The 21,119-nt window shown below is 40.8% G+C and overlaps 2 protein-coding genes and 1 pseudogene across 10 annotated transcripts in view; 1 reads left to right on the top strand and 2 right to left on the bottom strand.

Annotated features, from left to right (window-relative positions):
* Hpgds (hematopoietic prostaglandin D synthase) overlaps positions 1–21,115 on the top strand; it is a 29,469-nt gene extending 8,354 nt beyond the window's left edge. The window contains exons 3-6 of one of the 5 annotated variants that reach the window (XM_006236602.5): positions 1,606–1,698; positions 5,020–5,129; positions 12,592–12,690; positions 15,820–21,115. In XM_006236602.5, coding sequence (XP_006236664.1) covers positions 1,606–1,698; positions 5,020–5,129; positions 12,592–12,690; positions 15,820–15,987 — 470 coding nt within the window. In that variant the 3' untranslated portion in view covers positions 15,988–21,115. Of the gene's footprint in view, positions 1–1,605; positions 1,699–5,019; positions 5,130–12,591; positions 12,691–13,707; positions 14,569–15,819 lie in introns of those variants that run through there. The other 4 variants (NM_031644.2, XM_039108297.2, XM_006236603.5 and 1 more) reach the window with 4 other exon arrangements.
* Positions 1,153–7,873, bottom strand: LOC134486776 (oxidized purine nucleoside triphosphate hydrolase-like; annotated as a pseudogene).
* The window catches only part of Smarcad1 (SWI/SNF-related, matrix-associated actin-dependent regulator of chromatin, subfamily a, containing DEAD/H box 1`), a 69,334-nt gene continuing 58,539 nt past the window's right edge, over positions 10,325–21,119 (bottom strand). For 2 of the 5 annotated variants that reach the window (XM_039107564.2, XM_039107565.2), the window contains exon 24: positions 10,325–10,605. In XM_039107564.2, coding sequence (XP_038963492.1) covers positions 10,517–10,605 — 89 coding nt within the window. In that variant the 3' untranslated portion in view covers positions 10,325–10,516. Of the gene's footprint in view, positions 10,606–16,975; positions 18,708–21,119 lie in introns of those variants that run through there. The other 3 variants (XM_006236600.5, XM_063286043.1, NM_001107864.2) reach the window with 2 other exon arrangements.

Here is a 21,119-nt window from a genome sequence, read left to right as displayed (position 1 = left end):
GTCCACTTCCTCCAGCGAGGCCCCGCAGTCCACTTCCTCCAGCGAGGCCCTACTTCCTACATGTCCACCACCTCATAGCAGCACATCCGATGCTAGAATCGCTCAGTAGAATAAACTAAATCACTAAATCAGAGACACGTGTTCTCATCATCTATGGAAAGACCCTCACAGAGAGATGTGAATACGAATGTAGACCTCTCTCAATCTAATCACGTTGACAAGGTTAACTAACACAATATGGAAAATTAATCAGAATACTACGGTCACTAAAGCTATCTAGTAGAAATATTTCGTTTTAAATTTTATTAATTTTCTGTAAGAAAGCTTTCTCACAAAAGTAAAAAGTTCAAGTTTAAAAAATTTGAAATTTACTGATAAAGTACTGTTATCTGCTATAACTTAAATCTGTATAAAATGCTTCCATCTTTACTATGTACTTCAAATTGCCCTTCATCAAAATAAGACTATGATTAGAACTTCCTTAGCTCCTGTGTAAGTCAACCTCTATAATTGTTGGAATATTTTTTTAAAGTAACCCATGCAATCTGTTTTGAGACTGTGGTATTAATGAAGCTTTTAAATATAGGGGTTTCTTTAAATAAAAGTTAAATATGTGGCTGGAGAGATGTCTCGGTAGTTAAAAGAAATTGCTGCTCTTACAGAGGGCTGGGGTTCAGTTTCCAGTACCCACATAGTGGCTCACAACCATTTGTAATCAGCTCCAGGGGGATCTCATTCCCTCTTCTGGCCTCCAAAAGCATAGTGCACTTACATACATGCAGGCACAACACTCATAACACAAAAACAAATAAAAACAAGTAAGTCTTTTAAAAAGTAGTAAATTTATAATTCATAATGCAATACTACAGCCCGTGGTATTCCTGTAAACATTTGTGTTATTGTTTGTTAGTTTGTTTCCATTGAGAGCAGCTCTCACATTGTCCAAACAGTAACAAGTTTAAAATCATCTTGAACTCATGATCCACTTGACTTCACCTCACAAGTGCTAAGGTTACAGGCATTAACCAGCACACTCTATTTATGCTGTGCTGGGAATCAAACTCAGAGACTTGCGGGGCCTTGTGCATATTAGTCAGGCACTCTACCAACTGAGCTACGGGCCCCACTCGTAAACATGATTTTTACAGTCAATTCTTTTTTTTTTTTTTGTTTCTTTTTTTTTTGTTTGTTTCTTTTTTTTTTTTTTTTTTTTTTTTTTTCCGGAGCTGGGGACCGAACCCAGGGCCTTGCGCTTCCTAGGCAAGCGCTCTGCCACTGAGCCAAATCCCCAACCCCTACAGTCAATTCTTTAACTGACTTTATATCCAGTTTTCAAAGCTAGCAAAGTGTAAAGACTGTGCCAGAGAATGCGAAATTGTCCTTTTTAAGAAGAAATGTTTTGAGAGACTTGGATATAGATCAAACAGTACAGTATTTTTTAAAGTAATATTTTAAAGTTTATATACATTATATAAAAACATATATATACACATATATTCTTATTTAAGAATTTTCGTGACTTTAATGCTTTGTTCCTATTGTTTTGAGTTCTCTTGTCGTTCCTTGTTCTGCTCTCAAGCTGAACCATCACTTGGTCTGTTTTAGCTCTTCCATTTGGCAAAATCCCTGTTTTGGAGGTGGAAGGACTTACACTTCACCAGAGCCTCGCAATAGCAAGATATTTGACCAAAAACACAGGTAATATACCTGTTGTTAGTTAAGGCCTTAAATAACTGGGGTGGGGGTAGTGCTTTCTTTAGTATTTCTTCAGTAAATGTTATTATTCAACTGTGGTGCAATTAAGAATGGCTATGAAGATTAGAATAATATAAATGTATCATCTATGTTAGCAGAACTTTCTGTGGATGCTCTAGACAGCTCTTTTATTTTACTACTTTATATTTTTATGTACAGGTCTTACTTTGCTGTATTGACTTGCCTGGTACTTGCTACGTAGCCCACACTGGCCTTAATGCTTTATCCTTCTGTAACAGCCTACCTGGTGCTTGGATGACAGGCATGTGCTACCACACCAGTAACCTCTCTGTATACTGTACCTGCCTCCTCCCACATTATGCCACATTGCCATCATGTCCTTTCTAGAATATAGCTGGAAAAAATGGATTGGTAAATCATACTAACATCAAGTATTATGATCCAGACAAAAACAGCCAAAAATGCATACAGCACATGAAGGCTGGAACTTGTTGACCTGTTGGAGTCATAATCCCGTGTCTTTCATTCTGATGGTGTTGAAAAACATAGGGTAGTGGCATTCTTGCCTCTACTGAGTGTCACCTGAGGCTTCCCTAATCTACTGAGTGTCACCTGAGGCTTCCCTAACACAGCTCACCATGGCAGTGAGCGCAGGTAGCAGAGGTGGTACCTGCCTTCCTTTCATCATTCTTCACTTCCTGCTCCCCTTCTCCTGCTCGTCTCACTTTAAAAAGCAACTTTGGGCTTCTTTTAAAGATCTTTTTCTTTTTAAATAATCTACTAGAATTAGCACTGTCCACCCCCACCCCACTGCCACCACCACATTATCCAAACACGCTGAGCACCCAAGTGACCCTAATGATTAGACTCCCATTTGGGGGACAAAGTCGTTTGTTTCAAACATATACATGGAGCTGGAGACTCGGCTCGACCTTAAGACTACTTGTTGTTCTGGCAGAGGCCTGGGTTTGGATCCCAGCATCCAAACGGTGGTTCACAACCATCAGTAACTCCAGATCTGGTTGGTCTGATCAAGGCTTTTTGTCCTCTATGGGCACCAGGCTCACATATGGTGAACATGAGGGCAAAATAGCAATATACATAAAATAAAATTAATTTTTAAAAGTTTAAGCACATGAAAAGGTGTACTAGCAGATATTTCAACAAGTGAAGGCTTGAGAAGGGTCAGAGGAGATTGAATATGTCTATGGACGTTGGACTTAGAAAAGTTTGGGTGGAGCCTCAGAGGATGTCTAGGGTTCCAAGGCCTCCAGCCTTCATGTGCATCAAGGTTCCCTGGAGGCTGTATAGAACCCATCCACTCTTCCTTGCTTCTACATTGGGTTCCCGAAGGACCCTGAAAAGTTTGCATTATCAAGGACTTCCTGATAGTACTGAGGAGGCAGGCAAATGGACCTCACTTAGACTCACCAGACTTTCAGTCCTTGGAGTAAACAGAAAAAAACCACAAGAAAAAAATAAACAACAACAACAAAACCTTCATGTTTGTAGGGTAGAGAAGGAGGGTTCCTTAGCAAAATGCACCGAACCTGGTTAGAAAATCCAAGGCATGGACTTCCCTGAGTAGAGTTAACTCAGAAAGGGGAGTGTGGAGAATCTGAGAAAGTATGCAAAACCCTTGTAGGGCTAGGCAGCAGAGAAGGAAGGGCTAAAAGGTACAGTAGACAGGCTTTGTCATTCTCAGAAGAGCACTGTGGACGGGGAGGGGAGGATGTCACAAACACCCACCAACAATAGCACTGGCACTCTGGTCTTCTCAGTTTTTTGTAAACACAGTCCTCAATCCCAGTACCCCTTACCGGATCAGGTTTTCCAGCGACAGGAGGCCAACAGGTAAGGAGTCTCTCTCTTTCAAAACACGCTGGAACTTCTTAGCTTCTGTAGGGCCGACTCACAGTAGTAGCCATGCCCTCGCGGAATGAATAGGGAACTGCAGGTTTCAGGTGTGGCCGGTGGGTAATTTGATGCCGGAAGTTCAGGAAGGAAGAAAGCCCCGAATATTTTCAAAGGGGACTGGGAGATTACTGCAGTTTAGAAGTAGAAATGTCTACTGAGGCATCACCTGATGCAAAGTAACCGCCAAACCCTGGATCCTAGATGTCCAACCATGGCTGTGGGGAAGTGAGGGGACGGTGAGTGGCTTTTTCAGGCTAGTAAGAGGAATCAATTCTCAGAAATCACAGGTAAGAGTTACAAGTAAGTGCAACAGTCATGTTCTTTCACCCTGGAACAGCTTCACTTTGGTGTTGTTTATCTGAGCTATTCATCAGCAGCTTGGATTTCCTTGAGCTTAGTAATTTGATACAAAAGCAGTCAATTTTACAAGACTTTAACGCTGAATCATTACCAATTGGCACCAGTGAGAAAAAGATTAGAAAGATCAATGACTTGTTAGAAAAAAATTAAAGAAATCGCAGTCAGTGTTTACTCTTTTTTATATTGAAGGCTTTGAAGATCTTGTAAATTGGGCCTGGAGAAATGGCTCAGCAATTAATAGCACTTGGCTGCTCTACCAGAGTACCAGAGCTATGTTCCCAGCACCCATATGGCATCTCACAACTGTCTGTAACCGCAGTTGGTGATTCGACAGGCTCTTCCGAACTGCTGGCATGTGGAGTACTTGCGTATCTATATGCACATAAAAATTTAAATTTTAAAAAAATGTCTTATTCTTGCAAGTTTTGGTAATTTTTTTTAATCCCAATTTTCTCTTTTGTTTACCTCCAGAGGCTAGAGCCTCTGCTTTCCTTCTGAACAAAATGTTTCAGTTTGAAGGGAATGTGACAGCTGAGAGGAACATGACATTCAACAAACAGAAACAAACAAACAAAAAAATCCAGTGCATTGTAGCCACAGACACAGCTTAACCACTGTCTGTATATTTGACCATCAGGAGCCACAGCTCCCAGGATTCAGCAGTAGTTGGCATGGTTATCTCCTATCTAGGTTCATGGTGAGATACTTAGGGTTCCGTGACTGAGCTCCTGTCTGGCTGTCAGTCAAGGCGCTTTGTTGTCCCAGGGTTAAGACATTCTATTATTCTTAAAGTTGAAATTTTATGATGAAAGCTGGGACAAGATTTTTAACTGGAGTTTTTTTGGGCTGTACAAAGAAGAATGGACTACAGAATTTTACCATCAGTCCCTAGTTCCACCGCCAACCTCTGTCTTCTGACTCACAACTGTTTCACACTGAATTTTCTATGTCCCCTATGAGATACATTAGTAGTAGTGTATACTGAGCATGTTGCTAGATACAAAATGGCCTTTTTCTGTCCCATAGATTTGGCTGGGAAGACAGAGCTGGAGCAGTGTCAAGTGGATGCAGTGGTGGATACCCTGGACGATTTCATGTCACTCTTTCCATGGGCAGAGGAAAATCAAGATCTAAAAGTAATGTGATGGGCTTACTATCATTCCTATGGTCAACCTTCAATGGCCTCCAGAAAGTGCATGATGGGGCTTTAAAAGTCATTTTTAATCTCTGTAATATAAATACGCACTTTTTAAAAATGAAGTTATAGCAGACTCTAAAGCAAGGTCAATGATTTCCCGACAGAGCCTTTGTTAACCCCACCTCAAATAGCTTTTAAAGACGTGTGCAAGCCTCTGTGAATGTATGTGTGCCCTGTACATGCGGGATCCTGCAGAGACTGGAAGAGGGTTTTAAATTCCCTGGAACTGGAGTTCCAGATGGTTGTGAGCTGGTATGTGGGTGCTGAGGACCAAACCTAGGCTCTCTGCAGGAGCAGTTAGTGATTTTTAGCCATAGAACTGTCCCTTCAGACCCACAGATCCAGCTTTTAATGCTTTTTCCTATTTTCTGAGGACAGACACACCTTCCTTTCTTTCATGCTTTTCTTTTTAAACATTTGTTTTGTGGGCACGTGGTTATTGTTGTACAAGCCCATGCAAGCCGTAGCATGTATGTGATGAGAGGACAACAACTCGCAGGAATCAGTTCTCTCCACCGTGTAGGTCTCTGGGATTGAACTCAGATCATGCTTGGGGGAAAGTGCCTTTACCTATTTAAGCATCTCACCAATGAGCTAATACACATATTCTCTCTCTCTCTCTCTCTCTCTCTCTCTCTCTCTCTCTCTCTCTCTCTCTCTCTGTGTGTGTGTGTGTGTGTGTGTGTGTGTGTGTGTGTATGTGTGTGAGAGTCAGGGTCTGTGTCTGTCTGTATGTCTTGTCTTTCTCCCTTTGAAATAGTGTCACATTGTGTAGACTACACAATGTGTGCCACCATTTTCCTGTAGCATATACAAATAGGATGTATCGATTTTAGACAGTTCTTATAAACTCTTAGAGAAGCCATAAGAATCTGTCTTTCTTCATTTTTTCTATTATTTTTTAGCCAAGGCTAGCCTCTATCTCACTACATAGGTGAGAATGACCTGCAACCCCTGCTTTTTATTCCCGTATTCCAGGTGCTACGATTGCAGCTGTGCAGTCCACATCTAACTTGGAATTTCTTCCTTCGTTGTCTTCTCTCCTTCCTTTTCCCTATGCTCTCACCATGCTGATGCAAAAATCTTTGTGCTGGATGAATATTCTATAATTATGTAGGTTTTGGATTTATGTCCAGACTATATACTGGAGTAATGCTTTCTCATATTTTCTCCTCCAAGCCTAATTCTTTTTTACATTTTTTCCCTGGAAACTTTCCACACTGTCTGATAAGGTTTCCCTCAAATTCAGTGACCTCAGATTGCCTGTCCTCGCCACTGTCTTCTGAGCACAATTGCCTCTCTGGCTCTTTAATGGAATCTCTGGCCTGGAGACCTCCAGTGCCCTGCAGCTCTGTGGGTTTCTACAGAGCTCTTGTCTCTGGCCTTCCTTATCCCAGCCACGCCTTTCTTCTGAGAGTGAGTCTTGTTTCCCAGGTGATGCCCACTTTCGTATCTATTCCATCATTTGATCATGTCCTCTAGCGTTTCAAAGGCTACATCACTAAGAGAAGATGGGATGGCACAGGACGTGTGGACTTCTGCAATTGTGTCACGGCTTCAGTTGCTTTTGCCCTACACACGTGATGCACACATCATTAACATCCCAAATGTCTCTTTTGGCCCTTCCCTGTTGCCAGCCTCCTGTTCTGTGCTCTTGTGTCCGTGAGCAATGCACCGATAACTTTACTGACCATAGGAGATCAAAAGTTTGCCGCTTTAGTAGTTTGCTGCTTTTTCGGTTTCTCGCCTGGTTCCATAGCTTGGTTGGTTGATGTCTTGGTTGGTTTTGGGTTTGGGTTTTGTCAACTTGACACAAGTCAGAGTCACCCAAGAAGAGGGGAACCACAGGTAAGATTGGCTTCTAGGGAATGTTGTGGGGCACTTTCTCTCTTTTCTTTCTTTTTTGGGGGGAGAAGGGGGTTGAGCAAGGGTTTGCTTGCTCGTAGTTGGAGGCAGATAAGGCCCAGTGGCAGGAGTGTGAGGCGGCTGGTCATGCATCAGTCAGGAAGCAGAGCAGACAGAAGTGGGGCTCACCTATAAAACCTTAAGGCCCGCCCTCCATCTCCCTGGCAACCCCCAGTTACTCAGTTCCCCTGTTGGTGTTCTGTCTCTTAAAGGTGTCATATCCTTTGGAAACAGGACCAGTAGGTGGACATGAAGTGTTCAAACATATTAGGGGATCAGTGACACTTCACATTTCAACCCCAACATTTGCAAAGAGAAAGTGCCAGCCCCTCCTTGTGGTGCCTTGAACACCTTGTGACTGTGTAACAGCCTGAGTGGCCAAAACCAGACAGACTTCTCTGTATTATAATTCATCTACTTCACTCAGCAAGTAGTCGAGGATGGTGTCCTGATTCTGGAACCTCAGTGCCCTTGGAACAACTTCTTCTGACGCACGAGTAGGAACCAGTAGCTGTCATTAGGTCACATGTTGGCAAAGGGAATCTGGTCAAGCGGGACCTCAAATGAGATGTGGTCCACCTTGTGCAGTGCAGCCACAGTCAGATCACTTTATTCCTGAAGCTCCCACTTAGCCCAGTCCTCAGTGGTTTCTCCCTTCTTGAACCTTGCTCCCGAAGCCATTCCAGCAGTCAACACCAAAGCCGTTCTTCTTCATACTCAGGAGAACTCGAATCAGCACCAGGGTGTACAGAATGAAGGTGGCCATAGTTTCCTTCACTCCCCAGCCACACAGTTTTCTGGTGGTGGAGCTGTGGAGTATTTTCTTAATTATCGATTGATATTGTGGGTGGGGCTATCCCTGGGTAGGTGGTGCTGCGTTCTATAGGAAAGCAGGCTAGAAAAACAAAGGACCTAATAAGCAGCTCTCCTCCAGGACTTCAGCTTCTGCTTCAGTTCCTGCTACCAGACTCCTGCCCTCAGTGATAGTGTAACCTGAGAGCTATAAACAGAAATTAACCCTTTTCTCTGTAAGTTTCTTTTGGTCATAGTGTTTATCACAGCACTAAAACTAAGATTGTTGGGTAAGGACTTCTATAACGCAAACAGTGTTCCACCAGCATTTGAAGACACGACAGGCTCTTGGCTGTTGACAAGTTTGGCTAATCTAATTATTTTCCTTAAAGTTCTAAATGTTTAGAATGGTGATTTTTGTTGCTTATATAGACACACACCTTTAACCCCAGCACTGTGGAGGCAGAAGCAAGCAGATCTCTTCCTATGTAGAGTTCCAGGTCTACATACGAAGCTCTGGGCCAACCAAGGCTATATAGTGAGAGTCTATCTCACAAAACAGGCAAACAAGTTATATGTGTGTATATATGTATGTACACACATACACATATGAAAGAAATAGTGAGGTTTTGGCACCACCTTTCTTTCTTGTGTGCCTGGATGCACATATGTATATGCATGCATGTGTAGGCCACAGATTTTTGTTCAGTTGCTTCCTCAATCCTTCCCCAGCTTAGTGATTGAGGCAGTCACTCACTGAACCTCGAGGTCACCAATTCAACTAGATGACAGACAACAAAGCCCACTGCCCTTCCATTCCTGCTGCTCAGTGCTGGGGTTACAGCTGCCTGTTAGAGAGCCTGATTTCTCCATGGGCCTTAGAGATCCCAGCTCAGGTCCCCCTGCTTGAACAGCAAGCATCTTCTCAATTGAGCCATCTTGGCACCATCTTGTTTGGACTGATTCAGCCTGACACTTTGAATATTTCAAATATTCTTAAAATCGTTTAGAGTTGCTCCACCATTGCCTGTATTCCCTTTGTCATGCAGAACCCCGGGTGCTGAGAGCTGAGATCTTTACCACCATTTTTTGGTTTTTCATTTTGGTTTGGTTTTTTGTTTTGTTTTATTGTGCTTTCAGGGGACATCCTCAACTTGACTCATGGATGCATGAGTTCTAAAATTTTCACCTTTTAAAATTTTATCATGTTTTTAAATAGACTATTTCTTGACAGGTTTTATTATCTAACTGACTATCTCAGAGAGAAAGACAGAGACAGAGACATAGACAGACAGAGACAGGGAGATAGAGATATTCAGGACAAAGTCTTGAAAAGCTCAGCCTTGATGACAGAAGAGTTAAAAGACTCTTTGGCATAATGTATTTGGGCTCTGGCATCATAATAATGGGCTTGAATCCTATTGCCTTCTTTTTTCTTTTTTTTTTTTTTTTTGGTTCTTTTTTTCGGAGCTGGGGACCGAATCCAGGGCCTTGCACTTCCTAGGCAAGCGCTCTACCACTGAGCTAAATCCCTAACCCCCTATTGCCTTCTTTGCAGTGGCAATTCCCTTTTCACAGTTCAGTGTCTTTGAGTGGGAAGTATAGACAAAAGGGGCTTACCTGTGAAGCATGTTGGGAGCATCTAGTGGTAGTGGATATACATATGACAAGGTAGAAAGAGTTCACTAAACCTCAGCTAGTACAATTAGATATTATAGAGTTAACTGTTAATTTGCCCTTATATTTGTCACATGTGACATCTTTTTTCTCCAATATAGAAAGAAAGTGTATAAAGATTTGTGTCCAGGGTGGGTGCCAAAGACCCCACTGCAAGGCAGTCTGCCCCCTTCTTGGCTGCTCTCTCCTTTGCTACTTTTCTATGGCTGAGGACCGCTGACATCCCAGAGGAGACTATCTAATAAAGCTCATAAACCTTATACTCCAGCTTTGTGCATAACACGGTGGGCGATGCTCTTAAATGTCTAAAACCCCGTTTAAAAGACATAGAAACTCAGGTTCAGGAACAAGTTATGCAAAAGAACATATTTCAGAGGGATTGCTAATAGCTCTGAATACATCATCAATGAAGTCTGTTTTGCTCTGTCTCAGAGCAGGGTCAGTTGCTGCCACCTTGTGGTCAGATGGCATTTTCGAAATCAAAATACTGACTATCCACACTTGGTCTTTTAGTGAGCAGGATTTCGCTATTCTGCCCAGCCTAGACTTGCAGTTCCCCTGACCCTGCCTTTGAAGTGCAGGGGGTTACAGATGTGGGGCATCACACAAGTCTGACTGAAAAAAACTGTCATTATATGTCCTCAAAAAGGACATATAAGACATGAGATAGAGTAAATGCTGTTATTTCTGTATTTGTTGCTAAAATTCTGTTTCCAATTGTAAGGATTAAGTGAAAGAGTAAGTGTGTGAACGCTGGTCACCAGGACTGCCTTTGACTTTATTATGAGTACTCATTATTTAGCTACCCAGTGTGTCTACATTTGTTTTCTCACGTGAAGAGCAGCATGCAGGTGGGAAACGAGCAGGAGAGCAGTAATTCTGAAGGTCCAGTTTCAACATTGACTCAGAGTGGTGGTGAGGAATTGGAAACAGTGAGAAACACACAAGCTTCTATAGCCTTCTCAGTGGCAAAACCCAGCTCACAACATCACTGAAGAGGAGACCAGAAATGTCAGAGTCCAGCAAGTCAGAGTGGCCACCTAGATTTAACAGGAAACATATATAGGGCTGGAGATACAGAGTTCAGTGACAGAGTATTCCTGGCATGCTTAAGGCTTCTCCAGGACTTCACACGCGTGCGCACACACACACACACACACACACACTCACACACGCAGACACATACACACACACCCCTACCTAAAAACAAAAGATATAACAATTGTATTTCTTCATCTTATTTAATAATGAACCTTAAGAAATTATTATTTTCTATATAGTAATTTAAATTTTATTAGTTGGAAATAATTTGACGAATTATAAAGAAACTTTGAGGTAAAGGAGCGATCAATGATGTGGGTATTATAAGTTTTTATTTGGACTTGACAATGTGGGCGTGACCATTAGAAAGTACACATGGCCTTTGCAAAACTTTCCAGCATCTATGTCCTGCACCCCACTGTGTGTAGCTGTCCAGCAGATATAGGCTAGCATTGACTAATATTCAAGGCTAACCCAGGGATTTGAGATCACAGGGATTTGAGATCACATGCACCAACATGTCCGGCAAGCACACAGTTCTCAGTAAGGAAGAGGCTACAAGTAAATTACTTGATTTTCAGAGACAAAAATAAAACATAACTATGTAATAAAGGCATCGATCTGTTTTATGGGTGTCTTGAATTTATCTTTCTTTCTCGGGATATTGCTTGTTTATATCACCTTACATAACTTATGAGAAGGGAGTGGTTGGTGTGTCATGTGTTTAATATGCAAGGCAGACAAAACTCATACTAAGGCACAGTGGCTGTCAGGGAGGAAACATCCCTAAGGTCCCATGGGAGCTGTCTTAGTTAGGGCTTTATTGCTTTGAAGAGTCCAACACAACTCTTACAAAGAGAAACATTTCATTGGGGTTGGCTTACATTTTCAGAGGTTTAGTCCATTATTATCATGGTAGAAAACATGGCAGTGTGCCAACAGGTCAGGTTCTGGAGGAGGAGCTGAGAGGTCTACATCTTGATCCAATGGTAGCAGAAGGAGACTGTGTCACTGGGCATAGCTTGAGCATATAAGACCTCAAAGTCTGCCCCCACAGTGACACACCTCCTGGCACAAGGTCACACCTCCTAATAGTGCCAAGCCCTATGGGCCAAGCATTCAAACACACGAATCTATGGGGCCATACCTATTCAAACCGCCATGGGTGTCATGATTCATTATGGCCTTTTATACCCGTCAGGTACAGTAATGAGGGAGAAACCCAAACTGGAGCATCCCGATTCATAGAATGCCACACATCTATTTCTGTCAGTTGAGTTACATAAGTATAAGGGCCTTAGGTTAAAGGGGGATTTCAGAAGTCTAAGAACATGTTAATTTTTCATTACAAGAGAGGAAAAAGTCATAGACGTTTCTCATAAACTAAATTCAGATATACCACAACTTGCCTAATGCCTCTCGATATTTACATCAGCACATCACAGAGACACTTATACATTGATGTTTATCATGGCACTGTCCACAGTAGACAAGTGGTAGAACTTACCTGTCTAAAATAAAGTAATGGATGCAGAAAATATGGTGTGTATGTGTGTATAAATAATATATATGCATATAAAATGTTTGTTTGAAATGTCCTGTGTGATGTAATACCACCACGAAAATACACAATGAAACTGGTGGCAAAAATACTTTAAAATGAGTAATAGGGTTGGTGAGACAGTTCCGCTGGGCAAAGGTGCTTGCTGCTAGCCTGAGTAGCAAGGGTTTGATCCCTTTCATGGTGCAAGGAGAGAACTGACTCCTGAAAGTTGCCTTACGGTTTCCACCAGGCTCAGTGGAACATGTGTACCCACCAAACACACAAAATAAACGTAATTTTAAAACATAATCAATGACTGAGTCAGGTCTCAATAAGGTCATAACTATGACGAAAGTGCATAGCCACTTTCACTCCTTCTAACTCACAATTCAAATTGCTCTCACCTTTCTCACTATTCACCAGGATGTCTGCTCTCTCCTAGGAGCGGACGTTCAATGACTTGCTCACACGTCAAGCACCTCATCTTCTGAAAGATTTGGACACATACTTAGGAGACAAAGAGTGGTTTATTGGCAATTATGTGAGTATGTTTTGTGTTTTTAAAAGGCCAGCAATAATATTTAGGCAAGTCAATGAACTAAAATCTTACTGAGCAAAAATGTTATCCCAGCCAGGTATGATAGTACACACCTGTCATCCCAGCACATGAGAAGCTGCATAGCAAGTTTGATGCCAGCCTGGGCTACATGAGCCCCTGTCTCAAAACGGAAAGAGCACAGAATGGGGATGGGGCAGGGCAGCAGGATAATGACTCAGAAAATATAGTAGAAAAAATAGAACACTAAACTTCTTTAAACTAACTCTTTACATGAATCTGACTGGGAGTCATGAAGTACTTTATAGAATTATATACATTAATCTTCAGAAGCTATCCTAAGAATCAAAAGAAAATGAATCTGTGTCACATACATAAGAGTACAGTCTACTTACTGCATTATTTTGTGCATGTGTGTGTACATATGAACATGTGTATGTGTGGAGTCCAGAGGCCTTCCTGTTCATCACTGTTCACATTGTTTTCTGAGACATGGTATCTTATAGCCAGCAGCCCACCAGTCTAGGCCGGCCTACCAGTGAGCCTCAGGATCATTCCTGTCTTTGCCTCCCCAGTGCTGGGATCACAAGGCTGTGCCACCATACCCAGCTTTTGTAGAGGGGTTTTAGGGTTCAAACTTGGCTCCTCGTGATGCTTGCACAGAAAGCACCTTACCAACCCAGCCATCTCCCAAGCCCATGTTGTACTCTTAATAACAAAACACTACATCTGAGCAAAGCACTGTCATCTGAGCTGTAGTAGGAATATCAGAAGAAGAAAAAAACCCACCATTTTCAGTAGCATTATTAGCAGTTTCTAGGCACTATTGGTATTGTTTTAACAATAGTATTTGTGATACATACATTGTGAGTGGAAAAATTAGAAGTTACACTGATGTTACTAAAAGTCAGGATCTTTGGTGTGGGAAAAAAGGAGGCAAAGATAAGTCTAGTTACCACAGGTATCTCCTGATACCCAGATTCTGTGCTCTCTTAAATACAGAAAGGAACTGCGGCTTTGGAGACAAATGACTTAATCTCAATTTGAGACAAGAAATACAGTGAGTGCTTTTTGTACTAGAAGCAAATGAGTTTACCAAAGCAACCAGAGATAGTATCAAAAGGACTTTTGAGTCATCTCAGGACTGGCTAGAAATGAAGGGCTCTAGACTCCAATGAGTATGTTAACAGTGGCAAATTGGAACAAGTCAGAACAAACAAGAACTTATGACAACTTATACTACATCAAACATCCAACACCCACATCCCAGCTCCTTGCAAGCTGTAGGATGGAGCTCAGTTTGAAAGAATGGAGTCGAGAGGCTTGGTTGGAAGCACTTGTCCCACCTTGTCTATGCAAGCAGTTTCTCTTCGGAAGAGGTGTTCTAGTCATAAGTAAGAGTGCAAACACCATCACTTGCCAACCCTGAAGAAGTCATGAGCCTAACCAGTGGCTACCAGAAACCACCTGTGTCACAGAGGGATGCTGGCCAGATGCTATAGGTGTGCTTCGAGCAGGAACACGATTCCACCCAAATCAAATCTAACTGATCTCAGTGCTGTTATGGATGGAATTTTCCCATACAGAAGACAGGAAAACTGTGGTCAGTGGCTTAGATGACTAATCAGTCAACCTTGTCCCTGGATCTCTTCAGTTTTCCAACACACTGCACAGTCCCTTCCCTTCCTCCCACTTGCTTCTTATAAACTCTCCTTGTGGGCCCCTATTTTCTGCATGTATTTCTAGGAACCCTCGACTTAACAAACAGCACCTCTCGGAGGCTCCCTCTGCCCTTGCTAGCCACTGCACTTTGCCTTCGTTGGCACTTCACTGTGTATTTGCTAAATCTCTTCTAAATCAAAACCCTAGACGGGGATGAGGTTCGGTGGTGTTTGAAAGCTGAGTTTTGGTCCACAGTACTGCAAACAAACAACAAACAATCTACATCAGGGGAGGGCATTGCATCTCAGCTTGCTCTCTGCCATCCCTAACACCTAGACGTGGGTATGACACACAGTAGGCACTTGATACATATCTTAATTGAACTGTAAATTCTCTACACAGCAATCTTAGATGACAGCAAAAGTGTGAAACACCAGCAACCAGCTCTAATTACAGACACACAAGCAAGCTTAGTACACATTTAAATTCCACTCTAGAGCTGGGTTTGGGGAAACATGCTGCGATCCCAGGCAGCCTGGTCTCCAGAGTGAGCTTAGGTAAAACATGTTATAGTGTCAGACTGTCTCCCAATAATGAAAATTAAAAAGTGAACAAATAACAAAACAAATGTAACTCTGCTGATGTGGTTATGGGACCAATGTCACACTCCCCTGATGAACCTCAAGTAACGATGAACACTCAGCTGGCCCAGGCTTAGGATAGGCTGTGCTCAACACTTTAGCCAAGTTTAGCATTGTATTAAGGACCAGATACCTATATAGTTATTTGTCTTGATGTGATTCAATTATGCAAATTCTTTTATTTGGAACTACAGACCCCAAAGGGATAACCAACCCACTATTTATTCCTTTATACTTTAAAACGCAAAGATACAAGGTTCACAACATAATAAAATAATAACAGGACCCCCCCACCCTGACACACACACACACACACACACACACACACACAGGGTATTTGCAGGACTAGTGTGGAGTCATCAATGGTGACACAAAAAAGAGCATGCTATTCTCAATCACAAGACTTAAAGTGTGTACACTGGGCATGTACACACCTGGGATGAGCCTACTGTTTGCTACAGAGGGCTTTTGGAACAGATGAAAATCTCTGTGTTAGGTCAGACTCGGGGAGATTGGACAGGACTTCAAAGGAGTGTAGCACTCGACTACCTGCTGCAATCTGCCCTTCTCAGGCATCCACACTAAGTCACAGACAGTAGTCATTTAAATGTCCCTCGAACATTGTGATGCTTGTCAATTTCCAATTTTACCATCCACATGTTCAGCTTTTGTACCAACAAGGAATTGTTTTTGAAATGGAAAGGAAATGTTACTTGGGAGTAAGAAGTTCAGTTTGGGATCTTTTTTTTTTTTTTGGGGGGGGGGGGGCGTTGTAATATATTCAAAAGCCAAGTCTTTGTTTTCCTTTAAGCAGGTAACTTGGGCAGATTTCTATTGGGATATCTGCAGCACCACACTTTTGGTCTTAAAGCCCGACCTGTTGGGCATCTACCCCAGACTGGTGTCACTACGGAACAAAGTCCAAGCTATTCCTGCTATTTCTGCCTGGATCCTAAAGAGGCCACAGACAAAACTCTAAATGATTCTGGACCCATCATCAGATGAGAAGTCCATCAGCCGGCTACAGCATTTGCAAACTTCTCGCCACCACTAGGCCTTCCTCTCACTTTGTAGTATTGTGCTTGCTGTGTAGGATTCCTTTGTTGTGACTTTGTCTTTTTCTGTAGGCATTTAGTTTCCAATATTTTTTCAAAACTTCACACGTTTTATAATTACAGGGAAATAGTTCACAATTTATGTTGTTGTGCATTGATATCAGCTTGCATGGATGCCTCAGTTACACACTAGTTTCCTGGACAGTGTTATTAGTCAGCACAGTATCTTAATTACGACTAATCATGTGAAATACAGATTTTAGAGCTAGCTATTCAATCAACAAATTGCTACCAGAAACTAATGGTCAATATAATGCCCACTAGTCACTACATGTTCCTCAGGTATACACCAAAGTTACTTTACAAAAATGCACATCTGTCTGACATGTCACAAATTTGGTAATAAGAAGGAACTCAAAGAGATTAAAGGGCAGCCAAGAAAAGTGATATTGAAGCTTAAATGAAATTCCACAGAAAGGAGTAACAAAAAGTTGACTGAATTCAGCACTGTTGCAATTCAGGAGGCTGTAGAGAAAGGACCTCCATCAGCTCACTGACAAGGAAAGGAGCTGTGATGTAGAAAGTTAGGAGCCCCAGAGACAAGTGAGTGGGTTACAATAATCCTTCACATTAAAACAAAAACAAAAACCAAGCAAAACAGGCTGGAGATAGTTCAGCAGTTAAGAGCACTCAAGTACATAAATATTAAAATAATAATAATAATGGGCTGTGATGTCTAATGGCACTGGCCCAATGAGGGACAACTGAGGATTCATTCTATGTAACAAATCCCTATTTACTGCCAAGCAATAGTTTAAATATAAGATGGTCCCATTTCTGTTCAATATTATATACTTCATTGGGGAAGGAGAAAGAGGGCTAAAAACCATTACAAAGGGTGTAAAATACAACTTAATGATCACAAATATTTTTATTAAACCCGAGACATAATAATGGAATATTACAGGGAGAATCCAACTACATTTCATTAGAAGAAATTTAGATGTAACATCACCACAACCAATGAGCCTACTGCGGGAGATACATTTCATACAAAAAAAGTTAAGAGAAATTCACTGTGAGTTTAAAAGGTACAATTTCCAACAACTTGACTAAGCAACCTGGGTCCTGTGATCACAAAGAGGTAGCATTAACACCTGCAGATTCCGGGTAGCCCTGTAGTGGGGAGATATAGCTGATATATTCATATATCTTCAATATTATATCTACTGAGTCAGGAGTCAGAGTCTCAGATACCTGAAAAAAAAGCACTGTAGGATCATGTCAACCACCTAAGAGTTTACCTAGCACCTTAGCAACCAGGACGTCTTGAAAAGTATGAGCTCCAATAATTAACCAATCTCTCGTTTATAAATAAGTTTATTTATAATGATATTTACATAATAAAACAAAACACTTAAAACTCACAAGTTATACAAAGAATCTGGGGTATAATAAAAACAGCAATATAGACTGACAGGCAAAATTTAAATGAAAAGTTAATAAAGACTGAAATATCAAATAGGCAATTTTACTTCTAAATTTCACTTTGTCACCCACACTGAACTGGAATTGAACAATGGCTTCTCTTCTGGTGGTCCTGTATTGGAAATTCTGGGAACTGGTAAATTATATTTTGTTAAGAATTTAATGGCCTATTTCCATGCAGTACCTAATGCTACCTTAGTATGAAGTCACATCCAGTTTCCTTTGAAGTGAAGTAGTTTAAGTTAATCTGTTCTGCTGGACTAGAAAAATGTCACCAGCATCTGCTGATCTTGGTGATACAGCAGTAGGAAATGTGTGAGAGAAAACTGGAGCAGAAGTGACTGGGCAATGGTTAAGAGAAGCAAAGGCGGGAGAGAAAGCTGATGGTAACACACACAAGAGTAGGCAGAGTTAATGAGCCAGAGGTGCAGTAAGAAAATTAAATAAGTAACTGAGCCCCAGAGCAGGAGAAAGGCCAGTTCCTACTCACTGGGAAACAACTTAGTGCCTAGCCAAACAAATGTGTTCTAACGGGAGAAGGAGAGGACCTGGGGATGTTAGTAGATGGAATGCCACCTTTGATTCAGGCTGAGTTCTTACTGACATTGGTGAACATCTGCTTCAAATAGCAATATAAAATGAAGACTAACGACCTATACAGCTGCATTCTTTAACATAATCAAACCTTCAAACCAGACAGGCAAAATAAGACATAAACATTGTCAAATAAGGCACATGTAAATCTACACACATTATCCAGTGAAAGACAATATATATATATGTATATATATTTGGAGGTAGAAATAATTACAAAAATACTGACATTTCTAAAGCATTAGCATATTTGTTACAAACAATCACCAACTAATCCCCATTCAGAAAATTGCTTTGAAAAATGATTATTCAACATCTTCAGGATGTGAGTATCTGGAGAATCCAGTTAGTGGCAAAAAGTTGTCCATACTATGTGAAATGCAACATGAAATTATAAAACGTTACAAATGCTCATAAACCCCACGGTCACTGTGATGTGAATGTCCTTGAATGCACCAAGTTGATATTTGCTCATCGATCAGGAATTCTGAGTTGTCCTTTCACAGGCCCATTGACGTTTTCAGTAGCGTGGCTATATCCGCTGGCATACTTCCCTCATCAGCTGCAGGGCAGACAATGATGTGAAGTCATGCACAAACAAACATCTGGGCTTCTAAGATATAGTTTCCTCTCGACCTCTTCTTTGATGAACTTCCCTATAACTAATTCCTAGTTTGTTCCAGTGCTCTCTCACTACAGCTATTATTTTCCCACTTACTGTCAATAGCATAGCTGTAAAGTGACAACTATTTCTGATATGTGCAGCAATCAACTACAAATGGCTGAAATGCATCACAATGAATCAAGTCTCTCACAAAATCCAAGACACAATAATCAAAACTACAGGACCACTTTAATTTGCTCTGCTCTCTGGTAAAAGAAACTTATGTACAAGATGCTGAACACTGGGCAAACTCTTAAGGAGTTTATAGATACCCTTCCCTTCAAACCTGTTCAACAGACTAAAGGCAGCCCATGGCACCAAGTTACCACTTGTCTTTAACTGGCATCGCACTAGAGAAATGTGAAGAGAGAAAAGACTATAAAGAGAGTCTTTTAGTGTAAAGATACTATAGACAAAACAAAATAAAATCTAAAGTGTGATCTTTGCTTCAAGAGAAAGTGTAAAATTATTAAAAGGGTACTGGATTAAAACTGGCTTAGCAGCTAAGAGCCCTGGTTGTTCTTCCAAAGGACCTAGGTTCAATTCCAAGCACCCACATGACGGCTTATAACCATCTGCAATTCCAGTTTCAGGGAATTTAATGCCTATTTGGACTTATGCATGAATGGCACAAATCTAGTATACAACATACACAAAGGCAAAAGACCTATACACATGAAATAAAATAAATAAACCTCATTAAAATATAGTAAAAGGACAACTAGGAAAAAATTGAGTAGGAAATGTGATTATATCTAAAATGTTGCTGATTGCAACAACTTAGAAAATATGTATCTAAAATCCTGAATGTGAACTGTCATACTGTTAACTAACTTCATACTGTTGCTGGAAGACAGAGGTAAACACACACTGCGCCCTTCACGCTGCCAGTTCAGTGAGTTTCCATCACACCATGGTTTCAAGATTTTTATATAAAAATTTTTGTAATATAAGTTCAAAAGTGTAATAAACCAGTTACTTTAAGAATCCCACAACTGTTATCATAAAGGAATGGTTGCAGTTAATATACAGCAACGTTAACAAGAAAGCCTGTTAAATCAGACTCCTAAGTATCACTGCCAGAGTTTCTGAGTCTAATAGAAAATTTCGAAGTCTGCATTCCCATCTGCCAAGTGCCAGGGGGCACAGCTGAAGATCCTGACACCAAGGCCAGCCCTAGAGAAACAGACTCTGAGAAGCAGACTGTGGTCCTTTGCCGAGACACACACTAATCTGCAAATACAACCATCATTCACGGGACAAAGGAACTCAGTATGAGGAGGAAAGATAAACACATTCTATAGGCCCGGTGTTGCTTCTTTTTAAAAATGAAACTGGACACAGCTAAAGATAAAATCACTACAATTGAACCTAAATAAATGACAATATTGTATCCTTAGTTTTATTGGGCAAAAAAAAATAAAGCCCTTAGGGGAAAAACAAAAACCAAAATAGGTAAACACCTGTCCCAGAACAAAGGGAAGACATATGGAGGAAGGCTGGGAGCTGCCCAGAGTGCTTGGAAAGGAACTCGTGAGCTTGAAGAAGCTTCTTAACAACTAAGTCCCCTTTCTAGCACCATTTGCACATTTCTAACTCCTGAGTTTTAAACTATGTTAATATACTACTTGTTAAAAATTACACACATAAATAATACACGTAAATTTATAGAACTCAAAATTATCAGAACATTAAAATTACAGCAGCTAGAAATGCACCATTTATTTGAGGTTTCTTTCTAAGACCCAAGTAATTCAACCTGAAACTGACGTTACAATTTTTAAGTGAGGGGTTGGGGATTTAGCTCAGTGGTAGAGCGCTTGCCTAGCAAGCTCAAGGCCCTGGGTTCGGTCTTCAGCTCCGGAAAAAAAAAAACAAAAACAAAACAATTTTTAAGTGAATTTTACAGCTCTATTTCTGATAAATATTTACTAGTCAAATAAAATTATGTAAGTATTAGGGCCCTTAAAGTTATTACATTATAAAATATGTTTTCAACCTTTGAGTTGGTGGTGGTATTCATTTAGTGAACAAATCATAACTTGTGAGTGAAGCTATAGATGCAAACTTGACTTTATTTTGAGAATATTATGGTGTCCATTATATAAGACAGAAGAGACAGATGTTTTAAAAAATCAACTTTTTTTTTAACTCAATTCTGGCAAAACAAATCTTTGTTACTGTTATACATGACGTAAACATGCATGTTCTCTTCTAGTTTGTCCTCCAAACATACCATCTCATAGTAGTTATGAATGTTGGTAATCTATATTTCAATAAAAAACAGTATTTCTGCTAACAAACAACTTA

This window comes from Rattus norvegicus, chromosome 4, assembly GCF_036323735.1.
Source record: "Rattus norvegicus strain BN/NHsdMcwi chromosome 4, GRCr8, whole genome shotgun sequence".
NCBI lineage: Eukaryota > Metazoa > Chordata > Mammalia > Rodentia > Muridae > Rattus > Rattus norvegicus.
Note: the sequence above shows the minus strand (reverse complement) of the source record. Positions and strands in the feature narration are given on the sequence as shown.